This window comes from Lethenteron reissneri, chromosome 41 (genome assembly GCF_015708825.2).
Source record: "Lethenteron reissneri isolate LAM-NWPU_2019-01 chromosome 41, ASM1570882v1, whole genome shotgun sequence".
NCBI classification, from domain to species: domain Eukaryota; kingdom Metazoa; phylum Chordata; class Hyperoartia; order Petromyzontiformes; family Petromyzontidae; genus Lethenteron; species Lethenteron reissneri.
Genome location: NC_083819.1, coordinates 12,518,827 through 12,538,628, shown reverse-complemented (window position 1 = coordinate 12,538,628; position 19,802 = coordinate 12,518,827). Strand labels below are relative to the sequence as shown.

Here is a 19,802-nt window from a genome sequence, read left to right as displayed (position 1 = left end):
ATTATAACCGTAAAAAAATACTTGAAACCTTGTAGTAGAACGAAGCAAAATGGAGAGTACAATAACAACAATCACATATTCATTCCACAGAATGAAAATCCCTGTTAGAATCAGAATCAAAATGTTTAATAACAATCATTCAAAAAATTTACAAAATGTATGCTTCTCCATTCTCCCATGGAGAAGCAAAATGCTCCTTCATGGAATAAAAAAAACTTTATTATTTTTTTGCGCATAAATACTAAATCGTGCACATGATATACTGAATTGTGAGCGGTTACATTTTTTTTTCATGTCCATAAGGGAACTCCGTAGTTAAATGAAAGATCCTAAATGGTTCAATTCAGTCACTCATGGTTCATAGTAGGACAATGGCAAAAAGAAGCATGACGCCATTTTCTGGGTACAAAGAACAAAAATTTCATGGAGGAATAATTAATCATGGAGGATGTGTTGGCTATTGTACGCTTGCCGAATGACGTATATTTAGTAGGTACTCCATGATGAATTATCCCTCCATGCTCAAAAATGGCTGTTTGATATCTTTATACCCAAAAACTTTTCTCCCTATATTATTATAAATGTTATCGTAACATAATAATAGTATAAAAATGTCATACTGACATTAAAAATTAATATTTAATAAGCAAATGTGTGTGAGTTAAAATTATGTCGATTGATATGACAGAAATAATAGTACTTACGTTTTTAAAATTCTTATTTGAAACTATCAAGCGTTTTTAATATCTTCTTCTTTAGTGCTGCCTAACGGCGTGTGCGACTTCACGATGATATTGGTCCCGGTCTAGCACGGCGTGTAGAGTTTGTGCTGTTGTTAATTGTAGCCATGTTTTGATGTTACTGAGCCATGTCGTTTTTGGCCGTCCTGGTCGTTTTTTCCCTTCGATTTTTCCTTCCAGGATTTGCTTTAATAGCTGGTATTTGTGGTCGTTTCGGGCAATGTGGCCTAGGTAGTAACACTTCCTGCTAATGATGGTCTTCAGCAGTTGCCTGTCAGTGCCCATATCTTGCAGAACTTGTGTATTGGTGGTTTTGGCTGTCCATGGGATTTTCAGCATCCTTCGATACAGCCACATTTCGAAAGCTTCGAGCCTTTTTGTTGCTGTTGTTGTCAGTGTCCACGTCTCTACTCCGTACAGCAAAATTGACCAGATGTAGCATTTCAGTGTGCGCAGTTTCAGTGATATACTCAAGTTGCGGTCTGCAAGGAGTGTTTTCCATTTAATAAATGCTTGCCTTGCTTGTTCAATTCTGCTCTTGATTTCGACTTCATGGTTCAACTGATCGTCAATGATTACACCAAAGTATTTAAATCGGTGTACTTGTTCCAATTTTTCGCTGCCCAGCTTGATTGTTATTTCGCTTGTAGTTCGGCTGACCTTCATAACCTTTGTTTTCTTTTTATTAATTCGTAAGCCCCATATTTGACTCTCTGTGGCAACCTCGTCCAAGATTTGTTGTAGGTCTTGTTCTGAATCGGCCAGCAGTGCAGTGTCGTCAGCATACCTGATGTTGTTGATGTATTGTCCATTGACTTTAATACCAATGTTTTTATCTGCTAGTGTTCGATCAAAAATCTGCTCCGAGTAGATGTTGAAAAGACTGGGTGAAAGTGGGCAGCCCTGTCGTACACCTTTTTGTATTGGTGTTGGGTCTGTCAATTCGTTGTCATATCGGAGTTGGGCTGTTTGCTTCCAATAAAGAGCAATGATGACGTTGATGTCGTTTTTATCTAGTCCCAGTTTTAATAGAGCTGCTAGTCGGTCGTGGTCGACTGAGTCAAAGGTTTTCTCGTAATCTATGAAGCAGATGTACACTTCTTTCTGATGTTCGTAGCATCGCTGTAGTAGTATCTGTAGACAGAAGATTGCTTCTCTTGTGCCTAGTCCTTTACAGAAGCCAAACTGTGTGTTCTTCAATGCATTTTCGCATGTGGAGCGTATGCGCTGTTGGATCACCTTCAGGAAGACTTTCAGCATGTGGCTCATCAAGCTTATCAGTCTGTAGTCCTCGCATTTCCGGCTTGTTGCTTTCTTTGGTATGGCCACAAAGATGGATTGTAGCCAGTCGGATGGAATTTTATTGCCATTGTATATTTGATTGTACCAATTAGTCAGTTGTCGTATGTTGTTGCTGTCTAATAGTTTGAGCAATTCTACATGGATTGTGTCGGGCCCGCACGCTTTGCCTGACTTGTGTATATAGTTTGTCCAGGTGTCCATTTTTTCTTGTTTATTTAGGATTGGTTGGTTGTTGTCCGCATACAAGGTAGCTGTTGGGGCTGGTCTGTAGATGTTACCAGCTTCTTTGAGCTTCTTGTGCAGAGTAAAATTGTCATGTTTTTTAATTAGTTCTTCAATCTCGGCGCATTGTTCTTCCATCCACTTTTCTTTTGCCTGTCGGATTGCTTCTCTGATCTTCTGTTGCATTTGTTTGTACTTCTTCAAGTCGTTATTTTTGTACATTCTTCGTTTGCTCATTAGATCGAGAATATAATGTGTCATCCATCGTTGTTTCTTTTTCGGTGGCTGATGTCCCAGCATGACTTCTGTTGTTTCTGTGATGCATTGTTTGAACGAGCGCCAGTACTCCTGAACATCTGCTGTTTCTGTTGTTATTGAGCGGATGCTATCGTTGAGATGTTGCTCTACTTGTCTTTTATTGGCGCTGTTCTTCAGTTTCTCCAGGTCTGCTCGTCTCGTCTTTGTACATTGTATTGATCGCAATTTGAGTCTTATTGTAGCTGTTACTGGGTTATGATCTGACGATATATCGGCTCCAGGGTAGGTTTTTGCTGTAATCACACTGGACTTAAACCTGATGTTAATTAGGATATAATCGATTTGGTTCCTGACGATGTTGTTGGCGGAGTCTTGCGGCGAGGTCCACATGTACAGTCGTCGAGGTGGTAATTGGAACCACGTGTTAGCAATACTGAAACGTTCTTCTTGGCAGAATTGAACCAGTCTGTCGCCTCGTTCATTCCTTGTTCCTAGTCCGTGTTCTCCGACAATGTTCTGCATTCGACCGTGGCCAACCTTGGCGTTGAAGTCGCCGAGGATTATAGTGATATCTTGCTTCTTCAGCGGCTTCAGCTTGTTGGTTAGTTGCTCATAGAACGATTCGATTTCATGATCTTGTTTATCTGCTGTTGGAGCATAAACCTGTAGAATGTTCACGTTGACTGTATTGCCTGCTAATTGTAGTAGTGCTATTCGTTCTGATACTGGGGTAAAGTTGTTGACTTTATTCGCTAATTTCTTGTGTACTATAAAGGCGACACCGTATGTTTGTTTGGTGTTTTCTTCTCCTCCGGAGCAGAAGATGTGGTGTTCGCTCGATATACACTTTTTTGTTCCAGGCCATTTAGTTTCGCTTAGACCGATTATGTTGATTTTAAGTCGATCCATTTCTTGTATGACATTGGCTAGTTTTCCTGCTTGAAGTAAACTTCTAACGTTCCAAGTTGCTACTTTGAAAGGATTCTTTGACACAAGCTCGGAGATTCTTAGCACCCCTGTCCTATTTAAAGGACGCCAATACTCAGGGCCTTTGTTGATTTTGCTTGTCATCATTGAAGTTTTCAAGGGAGAAATAATCCAAGTAGTTTCCCGTTGCTTTCTTGGATCACAATTTATTTGAAAAGGTCATGTGGGGACCTTTCGAAACGGGTTTTGTCTGACGTCTCCACTGAAGTCTTCCCGCCTTGGGTGACCCTTCTGAGAGCACTAGGCTCTCGACGGTATAGCGATCAGCTTCTCAGACGTACACAAACTCTCGCCGCGTTAAGGCACCGTTTCTCGAGAGAGGTTTTTAATATAACGACTGCAAAAAATTTGTATTTGCACTTCCTCTTCCTGACGAAGTATTATTCTCTATAAAAGTGTGACGTAGTTTGACTTCCGGTTCTTATGTTTAACATCATAATATAATCTATACTATAAATAAAAGGTGACCTTAATAAATTTAAATAATAAAAAAGTTAATAATGAAAAATTAGTGTTATAACAATTCTAGTTAATTAAGTAGAACGTGTTTATATTTATTTAAAGTTGAGCATTTTTACGTGACGTCACATTTCTAAAACCCCCCCACATCACACATCGTCACAAATGTCTGACCCCCCCTCCCCCCCCTAGGTGCGTGACGTCATTTATGGACGGCCCCTATGTCCCCAGTGAAAACCCTTGTGATGGGACCAAGTGTAACCACAGCACTTAAACTGGCATCTCCTACCAAATGTTCCCATCAGGGGTTATTCATTTGACTCAGTTCAACCTTAATCATACTTTGACCTCATGACATGGTGATTGCGAGCCTACCACAAATAATGCGAGCTGATCAAAGATCTTCCCATACATGTATGTGATATACCCCTGCTTCACGTAAATATACACTCCTGAAAAGTTTTTAACAGTGGGGTTCTGAGTTGTTGCATTTTATGTCACCGAACCCTGTGGTGTTGCAATATCTAGAGGGCCTGGACTTTGACCGAGCCGAACGGAGTCGTTGTTGTTGATGATGGCGCCGCTTGTTCCGTCCCGCGTGGTGCAGGAGTACATGGTGTACCGCAACCACACGTACATCCGCCTTGACGGCTCCTCAAAGATCTCCGAGCGCAGGGATATGGTGGCCGACTTCCAGACCAGGTACCCCTGTCGTATCGTCATTACCGGTCTCCCTACGAAGTGCTGTTTTTTTCTTGTGAAGCACCCTAGGGATGGATTGATGTTGCCATTTCACTCGCGTTAAAGCGCTCGCGCATTGACGGAGCAGTGCGCTGAGTGGACAGAGCGTCCCCGTGACGGACCGATGCATTTCCCCGCAGATCGGACATCTTCGTGTTTCTGCTGAGCACGCGGGCGGGTGGCCTGGGCATCAATCTGACGGCCGCAGACACGGTACGAGCTTCCCCGGCGCTCGGGGGGTGCACAGCCATTTCCCGGCGCGGAGGGCCTCAACGCTCTCTCTCTCGTGAATCGAACTGCGTCAGCAACTTGGCATTTTCCAGCCGTCTTCCTCTCGATTCCGGCGTAGAGATTAACCACGTCACCGGCACGGTGATATGGCCTGGCGGTTGTCGTAGAGGTTCACGGTTCTAATCTAGCAGCCGCCCTGAATATTGTTGTGGGTGTAATAACCACGATAATACTACACACCATCTGATTCACAGTGGATGTTAAAGATCCCCTCGACATCAAGTGCAAGAGTAGGCCATAGTGTGCCAGCAGCGTCGCGATTTAAATTAACCAAATAACATATTTACCTGAAAATTGCGCAATTTTGATTACACAAAGCACACCCCCCACCCGCTACTGGCAGGCCAGATGCTGAGTCACATTGCACCTAGAGGGACAGTTGCCACTGGGTGGTGCCTTTACGATTGTTTGAGATGAGTTATAATGTGCTGGGTCACACTGGCTGGTGTATATAAAAAACACAGCAATATCATTATTAATACATTGTCATTTATTGTCATATTTTAGATTTGTTGCCGTGTAGAACTATGATCCTTATGCAAATGCAATTATTGACTTTGGAAAGGGCATTGACTTGCCTTTCAGAGGGCTATAAGATGTAGATTGAGAGCATATTTTAGTTGATTTTGGAATGCCTCAAAAAGGGGCCAGTCGGGCCAGCCTCAAAACAGGGATGGCCTTGTGGATGAGAGATTATGTTCAGAAGCAAATCATGCATTGGGGATTCCCAGCCCATTCACGCCGCAAGATCTCTGGCTGTCTCCTGGGCCTAGTGAGCAGAAGTTTATCTCCAAGGCATTGGGCTGTGCGGTGTTGGAAACACTGCAAGTCCATGAAGAATCTTCTTGGTTCTTTCGGTAAAGTCACGTAGAAGGGAAGTAATAAAATAATAAAAATAAAACATAATAAAACAATTCTCACGACGTTTCGGCCACAACGCAAGCAGCCGTCCTCAGGTGAAAACCAGGTCCGTCGAGGCGACAGAGTCTGAATGAAACAGCACACGAGCTTGGAGCATATATATAAGCTGGGCGCATTGACAAAGGAATTTGCATTTCAAAATGAATTTAGCATATTTATGGGAAATGCAGGAATGTGATTAGTACTGCATATGCATGTGCATTATGCAGGATTAACAGCATCAAAGGGAGCTGCAGTTGCTGCTGCTGCTGCTGCTGCAGTTACTGCTGCTGCAGTTTCTGCTGCTGCTGCAGTTGCTACTGCTGCTGCAGTTGCTGCTGCTGCAGTTGCTGCTGCTGCACTTGCTGCTGCTGCTGCTGCAGTTGCTGCCTTATCCATTTTAATATAACACTATGTTATTCTACCCACCCTAATGTGTATCACACTGCTATATATTTACTATACAATTACGACACCATACATTACTCTGCACACTGCACCATGCCAGTGAGTGGAACGCGGTCTGAAAGTCACCGTAACGTGAACACAATCAGTTAAGATCCGAAATGGTTTATTACGTCCTTCCAATGATTGCTAAGCCAGAATCCATCTTCTCGGTTGAAATTGTCTCTGTGTTTGTATATGTGGATCGCCTCATGAACGAATCTCTCATGATAGCCAGATGGCTTGCAGAGAACCTCTGTCTTGGAGAAGTCAATGTCATGTGAGCCCACTGAATTGTAACAGTGATCTGCCACGGCTGAGGTGTTTGTCCTACCGTGTTTCAGACCGCGTTCCACTCACTGGCATGGTGCAGTGTGCAGAGTAATGTATGGTGTCGTAATTGTATAGTAAATATATAGCAGTGTGATACACATTAGGGTGGGTAGAATAACACATAGTGTTATATTAAAATGGATAAGGCAGCAACTGCAGCAGCAGCAGCAAGTGCAGCAGCAGCAGCAACTGCAGCAGCAGCAACTGCAGCAGCAGTAGCAACTGCAGCAGCAGCAGAAACTGCAGCAGCAGTAACTGCAGCAGCAGCAGCAGCAACTGCAGCTCCCTTTGATGCTGTTAATCCTGCATAATGCACATGCATATGCAGTACTAATCACATTCCTGCATTTCCCATAAATATGCTAAATTCCTTTTGATATGCAAATTCCTTTGTCAATGCGCCCAGCTTATATATATGCTCCAAGCTCGTGTGCTGTTTCATTCAGACTGTCGCCTCGACGGACCTGGTTTTCACCTGAGGACGGCTGCTTGCGTTGTGGCCGAAACGTCGTGAGAATTGTTTTATTATGTTTTATTTTTATTATTTTATTACTTCCCTTCTACGTGACTTTACCGAAAGAACCAAGAAGATGAATCCCTGCAGTCACGAAAGCTTTAAATCGAAATCCATGAAGAATTATCACTTGGATGCCTTGACTTTTGAAGAAGCCAGATTGTGTCAGGGCTGCGTTATTGGACAGTCGTTGCCCATGTGGGGGACATAGTTGTTTCCTCATGGTAGGGTTGCCACCTCTCCCACAGACCAAACCCACCCATTTCTCGTTCAGCCTGGGTCTATCATCAACACAATAACCTTACCAGATCTCGGTCCGAATTAATTCCTACCACCCGATCAGATACCATTTTCCAGACCGACCAGGTCAAATCTGTACAGGTGGCAACCCTACCTTTTATGTTGAGCAACTTGTGAATATTGGAACGACTAATAAGGCCGGGGGTGACTGCCCGCGTGCGCAGGTGATCTTCTACGACAGTGACTGGAACCCCACCGTGGACCAGCAGGCGATGGACCGAGCTCACCGTCTGGGCCAGACCAAGCAGGTGACGGTGTACCGCCTCATCTGCAAGGGCACCATCGAGGAGCGCATCCTGCAGCGCGCTAAGGAGAAGAGCGAGGTATCCGCCCGCCCCATCACGCCCGACCCCATTGCCCGCGCCCGCTCGCTCTGCTGCTCTCGTATCAGGCCGCTGAACACTTTCAGCCAAAGCCATCTGGCATAAAGCCCATTACTCCAGAATGCTTCCGCGACGTTTTGTCCGGCCATCGTTGACAGCATAGAAGCGCCGTGGTGTAACCCAGTCGTTTCCAATCTTTCCTCCGTGAAACTCTCAGTTGGGGGAGCAATGGCACATTGGTTAGCAATGTGCTCTAAACCCAGCTACTTGAGCACGATTCCCAGCCATAGCTAACATCACCATCGATATGTGAACTGGTCCTTGTTTCCTTCACCAACCCATACCGAAAGTGATGAAGTATGGTCAAACAACCCCCATAATTGACATGGCATGGGGAGGTCAGCAGTCAGCAGTGGACTGACAAAATTTGTATTTTCTAATAGCTTATATCAGACCTAGCCATGAGTTCCTTTTCATAAAATATCCAGAGTGACTCACACATGATTGCACAGCCATTCAGAGCACTGGGAAAGGTTTGTGGGGAATGTTGTCTTTGTCAGACACAACGTGTTTGGTTCATATTCCCTTTGTTGAGACATCAGCTTGAAGAAATAGCTTTTTGCGTGTGTAAACACTGGTAATAAAAAAAGTATAGTTCGCCACTACATAATGAACACAATTGATTATACTAGTCTAAAACAACGGTTTAGTTTGCTGTATGTACCCAGGGATTCTCTTTCCCATCGTGCACACTTGTGGTCATTACTGGCAGAAGTTCTTACCAGGGTGTCCCATGTTGGTCTCAATGCGCCCTGGCTCCAAATAAATGGCAGATGTACACTTGGGATGTGCAGCTGCTATCCACCACGGGGAGCTTAACACCCTCTGCACTACGACACTTTTGTTTGATTCACTATCGAGTTATGAACGTGTCTGCACTGCCCGCGTCTCGTGCGTTCTCGCCCGGCTCACAAACATTTAACTTGAAACGGGGGAACCTCTCCGCGTGCAGATCCAGAAGATGGTGATCTCGGGCAGCAACTTCAAACCGGATGCGTTGAAGCCCAAGGAGGTGGTCTCCCTGCTTCTGGACGACGAAGAGCTTGAGAAAAAGCGTAAGAGCGAGAGGGACGGCGTTGTTGAAGCCTCTTGCTGCCAGCACTCACCCTGACAGTGGCCGAGGGCACCGCCTGTTTTATGGGCAAATGGCTTTGCAAAACCACATCTTAGTGAAAAGAATTTTAAGCGGCAGGCAGCGGCGGCTGTGTTTGCACGCCCTTGAGTGGAACATTGTAGAGGCAAAAACGAATTTCTTTCCCCCGCACTTGCGATTAGCACGGTTGGATGGTGCAAAATTAGTTCAACACACATACATCAACAACATACGAGGGTTGGTGATTCACATAAACTTGGTGAAGCTCCCTCCCTACCAGTGCAGTTTGAGTGCTAGCGGGTTCCTGGAAGCACCTGTCGTTGGTGATGGTTGTACAGTGCGGATGCGTCAAGAAGAAAAGAAGCAGCAGGAGGAGGTGAGCCGCGCCAAGGAACGCAAGCGCAAGCGAGACAAGTACGCCGAGAAGCAGCAGGTGCGTGTGCGTGCGTGTCCGTGCGTGCCCGTGTGTGTCCGTGTGTGTCCGTGCGTGCCCGTGTGTGTGCGTGCGTGCCCGTGCGCGCGCCTCGATGGCGTGGCGGGCATTGCGTGCCCACCACGCCGTGCCGCACACCTCCCCAGCAGCAACAACATTTTCCGTTTGTTTTAGAAAGACGTATTCCCTCCTTTGTGTTATATTTTAGTCTGTTTCTAGTTCAACATTTCTTCAAAGAATATTAGTCACGTCAGGTTTTAGTGCCTTTTTCATCTGCAGCCGTTGAGAAGGTTCACCACTCGCCCTGTCTGCACAACGCCCCACCCAGCGTGGTCCTCGGTGATTTGTGCAATATTGATGCCTTTCTTATGCGCCGTCATTAATTGATTTTAGTTTTGGGCCAAACTTACTAAATTTGATTTTGAGAACTGTTCTTCTACTCACCGGTGAACTGAAACAAAAACAAATGGCACATTTCACGCTTGTACACCACACGACCATTTTATGTTTTTTTAATGTGTCGGGTGGTGGAGGTTCTTAGGACACAGATTTTACCGGATCATTACGTGGCCTAACCCCATTAATAAATCATGAATCATCGTAATAGTGGCTGGTAAAGCGTATGTGTTAAGTTGCTTGTGTGTATATTGCATGCATTTTGTGCATTCATGCTGTGTTCACATTCTGTTGGTGCATTTTGCATTGCTGAGAAGCCATTACTCAGTTGTTACTGCAATAGTCCAGGAACAACGATTGAGGAAATTTGGTATTTGCGCCATCCTTATGGCACAAGGCTATTGTGAAGATGGTATGGTTCACATTCATAGGAGCATGACGTCAGCATATAATGGCCTACAATTTTTTCGAATGATGTAATGGAATATTAACGTCCACTGTGAAGCAGGCGATGGGTATTTCACGGTTAACGCGCCTGCAGTATTAACCATGGGCAGCCTACCGGATTCGATTTACGAACCTCGGCAAAATGCAGCGAACGTGCCACGGTGGGGCCTCATCACCACCCCAGTAACGTTTTGCCGGCGTGCCTGTGGGCCCCTGCTTGGTGGCGGTGGTGGTGCGAGAGCAGGTCGGGGAAGGGTATGGCAAGCGGATGCGGCTGGAGATCGGGGTGGCGCCCCCCTCGCTGCCATCTGCCGACAACTCGAACACGTCAGCCGAGTGGGACGAGTGCTACGTGAGCGTCGACTCGGCGCAGCCCAGCCCCTACAGCGAGGTGAGCGGTGAGCCGTGGTGAGATAGTGAGCCGCAGTGAGTGGTGAACTGGTGAGCCATGACGAGCTGGTGAGTGGTGAGCCACGGCGAGCCGGTGAGTGGTGAGCCCCGGTGAGCCACAGCCAGCCGGTGAGCGGCGCCAGGCCGGCGTGACCACCGAAGGCTGGCGCGAGCTGCGTGTGTGCGTTCGATCTGCAAGAATAAATGATGAGCGTTATAGTTTTTTTTTTGCTTTGCAATCCTAAATTATTGGAATAAAAGTTGCCGTTGCAGCGCTGTATGCGGAGTGTCCTTGTCATTGGCCACTAACGATTGCGTAACCAAAATGTAAATGAGCAAAGATAATTTTGCAAGTAATTCTGTGGTTAAATAGAGGACTGCACAGCAATCCCAGCCACGTAAGTTCAGTACTGATCTGTGGACCCCATCAGTAATTAGTTAATATCTCCATTTGGCCTGAGGCGACTTCACCCGAATTACATTAATTAAACAAGCATTCAGTGTCATTTCTCTGGTAAATATCAATAACATACCAGCAGTTCGCACACACTCAGTGGCCCCCAGTTCGATTCCCGTTCACAGACAACATCAGTGGCAGATATCTGAACCGTTCCTAGGTCGACTGAGCCTTAAATTACTACCTGCTGCAATGTGTAAACATCGGATCGTGTGCCGTGCCGGCCTTAATAGGTTACACGGGAGATATCTGGACGTGATGTGCTTGCGTGTGTATGGTTCAGATGTCCCTGGGCAGCGAGCTGCAACCAGGCTCCATCCCTCTGGACGAGAGCAGCAACGACATGCTGGTGATCGTGGATGATGGCGCGCCGGCCAGCCACTGCAGCACGCCCACACGGAGCGTGGCGGCGGACCAGCCTCTCGGTGCGCGCGAGTCCCGCGCCTGCGTCACACACGTCCCGTGCCACCACACCTTCTGCGGCACACACGGCCCGTGCCACACTGCGTTACACACGTCCCGTGCCACCACACCTTCTGCGTCACACACGGCCCGTGCCACACTGCGTCACACACGGCCCGTGCCACCACACCTTTTGCGTCACACACGGCCCGTGCCACACTGTGTCACACAGGGCCCGTGCCACACTGCGTCACACACGGGCCGTGCCACCACACCTGCGTCACACACGGCCCGTGTCACACCTACTCCGTCACACACAGCCCATGTCACCAGACCTACCGCGTCACACATGGCCAATCCCACCTCATCTACGTCACACACGGCCTGCACCACACCGACTGCGGCATGCACGGCCCGCACCACATGCACCTGCTTCCTGTGCGGCCGCCATGACTGTCTTTCTGCTATGCCGAGCACATGGCTACAGCGTGGCAATGGGCAGGAAACACAGAAGGGAGCAGCCACGGAAGGAGAAACATAAATGATTTACCATTACTGAACATTGACTTTAGGGATTTATGTCTTATGGATATACGCCACTGTACACTACTCTTGGCTGCATTTTAATATACAGTGGTACCTCGGTATACGTCGTTAATTCGTTCCAGAAGGTAGGACTTATACCAAAAATGACGTATACCAAACGAATTTTTCTCATAAGAAATAAAGGGAAAGGAAATAATCCGTTCCAGAGTATAAGAAATGATATTTTATATGGCATATTATACATTAATGGGGTTAAAAGAAATTGAAATAAAAATATAATTTAACGTCACTTTACCTTGCTGAGAGGAGTTCAGAGCCTACGAGGATGGTGGTGAGGAAGTGGAGGAGGAGGAGATGTTATTTTTTGGAAGGAGAGTCCCCTTCCATAAAAAAACTTCAGGAAGCTGAAATTCTGGGGTTTTATCTCTTTCTTTTTTCTGTCTTTTTTCTTGACTTGGGCCTGGTTGAGGCTCACCAGGTTTGAGTTTCACTAAAAACCTGTCCATTGAAGTTTGTTTTTGCCTTCTTCTAAGAATGTTCCTGAAGTGTGAAATTATGTGGTCATTCCACACAATACTGTTACGGCTTGTTAGAGCCGTAACAGTATTGTGTACTGTACGCGGTGACTCATCCCGACCCATAAAAGTTCTAGCAAGCGCGTCGTATCCCAAGCAAGACGTCGTATCCCAAGACATTTTTTTCTCGTCAAAACACGACGTATACCAAATTCGACGTATTCCAAAGCGGTCGTATACCGAGGTATGACTGTATAGGTTAATGACTTAGGATTGCTACCAAATAATGGTTAATAATGTCTGGATACCTGCCGTAAAACAACATTTTAGTAGCTAATAACTTTTAATGAACATGAATATGAATATATATGACATGCTTAATGACACATGGCCGTATATTTTTGCTTTACAAATACGGCGGAACAAAGCAGATCGTGAGAAGAAAATGGGCATTAATCAATTATAGAAAAGTGACATTAACGACTGGTCGGTTTCACATGCAAGTCAGGTAGGCCGGCATAATTATGATCCCCGGGATTCAGGGTAAATACCGAGATCATATTTTGAAATGAGGGCAACTTAAGGCCCACTGAGCTATATAACTCTCTTTCAGAAGCGACCTGGCCACAAATGATAGCCCAACAAAGTGGCTTCTCATCACGTGGACATTTATAGCAGCCAAACACTCCAAATGCATGTTTATAAATGTGGAGGGAAAAAGCGGAGGACCCGGAGAAAATCCACACTACCACGGGGAGAACATGCACATTCCAAACATACAGGTGTCAGGATCAGGATTGAATCCACGGCCTCCTACATACCAGGCGAGGGAAATAACATCCCGCCACCACGGCAAGTAAAATGAGCACCACTTTGTTGGGAAGTCAACATTGGTCGTCCTGTAGAGAAACCGGCCTCTACCATGGTAATGTGGAATTTCCACCACTGGCTCAGGGCTGCCAAGGCTGATGAGTGCTCCCAGGTTATTCTTTCAAGTAGGCAGACATTGACATTGCAATAGAGTGCTTGTTGCTCTAAATATCGTTGTTCCCACTATAAAAAAGGATGTAGTCATCTGACATTCCGCCGAATAGAAAGGATCGAATGCCCTTTAACGATTTTGCGCCTGCAAAGACAGCTGCCTTTATATGATAGATTGTCCTCTAGTCCTGTGAATCAAGATACGTATTCATGTTTTCCTCGGGTTCCTTTCGTCTAGTTTAGTAATTGTTAAGTAGTTTGAGGTTGTCTTGGTTCAACTTGTGGTAGTTCGTGAGAGTCACGTGTTGCGTGTGCGGTGCTTTGGCGACCCCTTGTGCTGCAGAGAATGCGGGGAGAGGCCTCCCCAAGGGCCGAGGGCTGGCGCGGAGCCGCGGAGGCCGCTCTCGGCAGAGCGAGGCGCCGACCACCACCACCGTCGCTGCCATCGGCGCCGCCTTCGCCGCCGCCACAGCGGGGCCCACCCGGGGCCGAGGCCGCAAGTCGACGACGGGCAGCGCGGCGGCCATGGCAGGGGCCATGGCAGGGGCGGCGGCCGCCTCTGCGGCAGCTTACGCGGCATACGGCTACAGCGTGAGCAAGGATACCAACGGTACGTCCGCCCCATCTAATGCGACAGCCCCCCGCGGTTTCGATGGTACCTCTGTAAATGTCCGTCTTTGGGTACCGCGCCATCGTCCAAGTGTCAACCTGACAGAGAATAAAGGGCATCACGGTGGCGAGATGTTAACTCCCTCGTCTGGTATGCAGCAGGTCGTGGCGCCTGCTGTTTATTTGGAGTTTGCGTGTCTCCCCGTGGTCGTGTGGATTTTTTGCCGGGTCCTACAGTTTTCCCCTCCACATGTTGAAACACGCGTTTAGTGTATTTGGCTGCTATTAATTTCCACATAAGCCACCTTATTGAGCTATCATTTGTGGCCAGGTCACATCTGAAAAAGCTATATAGCTCAGTGGGCCTTACCTGGTAAAATAAAAAAATTTGTTTAGTTATAAATGAACAGACACATATGCTCTTAATTTCTGCACTTTGTGTGGTTATTATGATTGAATGAACCCGGTGAGATCCCATTTAAGAATCTTTATCTCGTGCAGTATGTGTATGCGAGTGGCTGGGTGGCCGTACAGGTAATGTGATTGCCACTAGGCCGGTGGAGATCATGCCGACTGAGAGGCATTGGTTCTACTCTTCGTTCTCGTTGCTATGAGTCGCTTAGCTTCCTAGAAGATCCCAAATAATGCTGAAAAGCTTCGACATATGGAGGAGATATGCAGCCTGTCTGTACTGGGGCAAGGTGGGTCTCTTCGCCCTATACCGATAAGACATCATCATTGTTGAGGGCCGCCACACATTTGAAACCATTGGGGTTTGACAGTACGAAGATGGGGTGCTTTCACATTTGTGTATTGTTGGGAGCTGCACGTGAGGGGCCGCACTAAAGGCGACCGGGGGCCGCCAGTGTCCTGCGGGCCTTGTAATGAAGAACATTGCCCTCTATGTTTGGGGCCCAAACTCGGCCCCCAATGAAATGGACACCACCTTCTTAACTTGCCTCCTGGGTGGCACATTAATTGACATGAATTACTTTTAAATTCTTTGTTATTGTTTAGGTAAATCTAACATCGTCTGCACATGCATCACAACTCCCCGGTTTACCCCGGCAAAGAGATAATGCATTTCAGTCCAAACCCCTTTTTCCTAAACACCGCTGTTGCATTGACAGTGTGTGTTCCCTGGACCACAATTGTGGCCGGTGTTCCTGTGCTGTGCACTTGTTCTTTGTGCCACGATGCAGGAGCACCCAAGTGCACGTGTGGCGCGGAGACAAAAGGATGTGTGTTGTGTTTGTGTGGACAGGAAGCCCCCGGCAGGCCCCTCTGGTTCCCCCACCCACCTCCGCGACTGGGTTTGGTGGCTCCACATCCTCCCAAGGCACGACCGGCTTCAGCAACCCCTCCTCGCTGGCTGCTCTCGGGCGAGCTGCTGGCAAGCTACCTCCCACGATCCGCAAGTCTCTGCAGCAGCAGCAGCAGTTTTTGTCTCACGGAGGCCGCAGGCACGGAAAAAATCCTGCCAACACCTCAGCCAACCCATAGAGAAAATACAAAACGTTTCGGTGCCAGACGAAGACTGTTCCAATAAAACGAGAACGCAGGTGGCGACAATGGGGGTCTAGGCAGCAGCAATGCCATTGTTTGGTTTGTGATGAGTGTTGACTGCAGCTGGCCCAGCTTTGGGGGGGCGGGGGGGGGGGGTACGCTGGCTGGAGCGGGAGAGGTAACGCGCCGCCTTCTACTCATCCCGTTGTTCGGCAAGTGACCGACAAACTTTACTCCTGCCCTCTGCAACAACTGCAAGAGGGGGCCCCGTGCGTAACGACGCAGAGGGGCTGACCACCTCTCACACCCAGACGACGGGAAGGTGCCACGTGAGCACCAAAGCCCACCCTAGTGCAACGGGGACCCCCTCCGCTGCTTCCCCCACCACTTGCAAAAGCTCGGCTGTTTGATCTCGGGTGGCAAACCGCACGGCCCACACATCCTGCAAGTTTGGTCGTTGGGCAATGTGACAGTCCCCACGTGTTCCTGTAAGAAACTGACAATACACAAACTGACCAACACGTACGTTCCTTTTTAAATAGATATAACCCGTTGGTTTGATTATGGCTGCTCCGTTTCGTTAACACACAGTAGTGTGCATGTGTTTTGGTGTGCGTGCACTCGCGCTTGGTGATGTCGGGGAAGAGGGGCGCGCTGCACACGGCCCCGGCTCGGCTCTGTGCTGGGTCTGCCGCTGGGAAGGTCCGTGTGCGTTACACGGAGTTACACGCGGATCATGCTTGGACGTCAAAGCAAAAAGGCTTTATTAAAATAACGTTCTCGCAGACACAGGGTTGAGGAAAGGCCCACATTTTGAAGGGCTTTATTTTTTTAGCTGTAATTACATATAATATAAATGCAATTTGTAACAATGGGACAATTGTATAAAAAGCTTTGCCAGTGAGCCACTGTTGCTTATAAAGTATGAAATAAATCTCTAATATTATTTGTAGTCTTTGTGCCTGACTTGTCCACAATAACGTGCCACTTCGGACGGTGCTTCTACGATGCTCCAGTTAGGTCGGGCGATGACACGCAGGGGACATTGTGCTTGGTCACATCTTGGAACCAACTGCCTACAAAGCCACCCTACCCACATTCTACATAGTGAAGCTGTTCTTCATGGCTTTTGTCATCGATCAAGCATTGTGCTTAGCCACCTGTTGATCTGAGTCACAACCCACTGCACAGGAACATCACTCCCTGCTTGTACATCACCGTAGTCGACCTGTAACACTGTTATTGACTTGCCCATATTGATGTTGATTGACCTTGAGAGCCCCCGCAAGATATGCCCAGCCTCGATAGACAACAATGACTGTGGAATGCTCGGCCCATTGCAGGATCCCTCCCGCGAGTGGAAGCCGCGTCCGGGAAGCGAGACTCTCCGCACCTGTGGCTCTGCCCCTTCCCCTTTCAGAGCCCCCTGTGGGGGGGCCCCTTGCGCTCGCTCCCGCCGTGCGGAACGCAGGCATGGGGGCAGTGTCCCCCCTGATCAATTCCTTGAAGTGAAACTGCGCAGAAAAAAAGGCCTGTTATTCAGTCAACCACTGCGGGGGTGATTCCCCCAATTGCTTCGTTGGTTCAGGCCCAAGATTGCCGGACCACACCGTGTCCAGTGAAATGTGTTGGCTCTGCAGGGAAAGCTGTGGGCCAGCAGACAATAGATGTTTATAAATACTCTTCTCTGGTAACCGGTTGATTTAGGATACCACTTGTGGCTAGATTCCACGAGTTGATTGTCTTCCTGCTGCCAACCACTAATTTCCACTAACCACTACTTCTGCTAAGTGAACACTCAAGAACCTGACTGCATTTACAAAAGTAGGCCATTGTGTGTTGGTAGCATAGACCGAATTTTTTAAATCGGCAATCAATGATTGTTTTTAAAATCTTGCTTACACAATGCTTTCTTGTACATATTATCTGATTATTGTATTGTAATGGATCACAGCTGACCACCCAGGGCGTTTTGAGTAATGGGATGCAGACAAAACTCGAGTAGGGTTGTCAAGCGCTAACTGGTTATTTGTCCAAGAGGCGTGAACTGGTAAACCGATTGCAGTAGATTTGACAAATTAACGCCGTTGGTTCAACTGCCACTCCAGAAGATGGAATATAACCTAGACAGCTGTGGCAGCTGTCTTGGTTTCTCAGTTGAGAAGCTAAACACTTGACGATCATTGCTCGATACATTTCCATACGTGTAGCAAACTGTTCATCGGTTAATTTCCTTGCTCTTACCAGTAACACAAAACAAACTTTTACCCGCTCAACAAGAGCACTGCACTAGTGCTTGTTCTAGCTGCAGTGTCCAATTGAAACAATCAGAGGCCACAATTCCAAACTAGTAGCCTGGATTCTGACAGAACTAATTGTCAAGTAAATCATTGAGCCCATACTAGTGTGGTGAAGTATGGTCAAATATTACACCGCATGGCGTGGTGGGGAGGGCCTCACTGGACAGTGGATTGACACCAAGGCTGTGTACGAATGTATCCGTTTGTAAACCTCATTTCCGCTCGTGACCAGAGTAACACCGTGTACAGACACACCACTGTCACTGAGGGCTGGTGGAGTAGTGAGCCACTGGTTGAGACGTGTCATCCAGACGTAGTGACGAGAAATGTTCAACAACCTACGTCATCGGCTGTCTCCCGTCTCCTTCCAAAACCCGCAGAACCTTGACGTGTGCAATATATCTGTGGGGAGCTTTATGGGTGAGTGCAGCAGGGCAGTTTCCTGGCCGTGTTTATATAAATGAGCAGCCCCCAGGGAGAGCGGAAGGCCTGCAGATGGGACACGCTGATGAGCCCTGTTGAGGTTGAGGAGCTTCCTGTGTGCTATTGTTAATGTGCAGGGAGGGGTGTGTACGCCGGGTTGAGAGTGTTACAAGTGTAGCGACATAAATGGTATCACTACAGTGTAGCGACAGTACCGAGGGAAGAGTGGTACTGTATGCGGGGTGCCGTTTTATGGCACCAGTGTGTGTACTGCATTACGGGGCTCACTAGAGGGCAGGGTCCGGGTATCACGGAGGTCGGGTCAGGACATGACAGCCTGCGTGAACCCGCGAGAGCATGTGACCAGACGAGAGGGCACGGGGACCCCCAGAAGGGGGTGAGAGGGCCACGTGGTAGGGACTGAGCCTCCACGAAGGATCTAGAAGGGAGCGTGGCCAGGGGCGGAGCCCGGTCACACCGCAGCGGTTATAAGCCCAGTCCCAAGAGGGAGCTGGGCTGTTCGACCCGGGAATAAAGCCGCCTTCAATTCATTCTTCAGTCTCTGCGCACGAGGATCAGGCAGCGTGTTAGCTGTCCTGGTCCCACCATATAGTGAATCCCGTTCCAGTGGTTAGGAGCGGTGGCCACCACCCTATGTAGTTAACCCGAAATGTACATAGTTAATCCAAAATGTACATAGTTAACTTCAGAGCATTGCGCAGTTATCTGTTATGTTAACTGGCTCGAGTTATGTTAGTAAATAAACGTGTTGCCTCCAAGACTCGGTGTGCGCCTATTTATAACCCACTACATCTGGTGTCAGAAAGTGCGAAATTTAGTGGTAACCTAGTATTGTGAAATGTTCACGAGAAGAAGACAGTTTACCAAGACATCTTCGGATGACGAGGACGAAGAGGGGTTGATTCTCCAGACAGCCCCGGGTGTTGTAATCCCGGAGATGGTGTACGTGGGAGCCCAGTTGGCGGAACAGCGAGAGGAGCCCGACCTCGCCGCGCCGCCAATGCCCATGAAAATGTGTCGATCGCGGAGCGCCCGCCTCGCGGACTTGTTAACGGCCACCGTATTAGCAGCCGAAATGGGGCTGGAGGAGCCGCTGTAGAGGGACGGCGGGCCGCCGCTGTGGGGAGACGACCACGAGGCCGCCATTTCCTGCACGTGGGAAACCGCGATCGCGCAGCCCGCGCTCACGGCCGCCATTTTAGCGGATGCGGGGGAATCCCCGGCTGCTCAGCCCGCACGCGCGTGCCTACTATTTCAGCGGACGCACAGGAAACAACGATTTTGCAGCCCGCACGCGCAGACGACAACGTCGACCTATCGCGGGACGGCGTGCTTCGCTCGACGAACCTCCCGCCAAAACAGCATGCGGAGGTGCTAGCTTTGAAAAAGACCCTTCCCTGCGTTAAGGA

General features: G+C 48.0%; 1 protein-coding gene across 2 annotated transcripts in view; it reads left to right on the top strand.

Annotated features, from left to right (window-relative positions):
• The window catches only part of INO80 (INO80 complex ATPase subunit), a 98,512-nt gene extending 81,917 nt beyond the window's left edge, over positions 1-16,595 (top strand). For both annotated transcript variants that reach the window (XM_061568707.1, XM_061568708.1), the window contains exons 29-37: positions 4,576-4,670; positions 4,850-4,922; positions 7,656-7,814; positions 8,827-8,929; positions 9,306-9,400; positions 10,488-10,634; positions 11,374-11,515; positions 13,878-14,144; positions 15,408-16,595. In XM_061568707.1, coding sequence (XP_061424691.1) covers positions 4,576-4,670; positions 4,850-4,922; positions 7,656-7,814; positions 8,827-8,929; positions 9,306-9,400; positions 10,488-10,634; positions 11,374-11,515; positions 13,878-14,144; positions 15,408-15,646 — 1,320 coding nt within the window. In that variant the 3' untranslated portion in view covers positions 15,647-16,595. The remainder of the gene's footprint in view (positions 1-4,575; positions 4,671-4,849; positions 4,923-7,655; positions 7,815-8,826; positions 8,930-9,305; positions 9,401-10,487; positions 10,635-11,373; positions 11,516-13,877; positions 14,145-15,407) is intronic.
• The last annotated feature ends 3,207 nt before the right edge of the window (positions 16,596-19,802 follow it).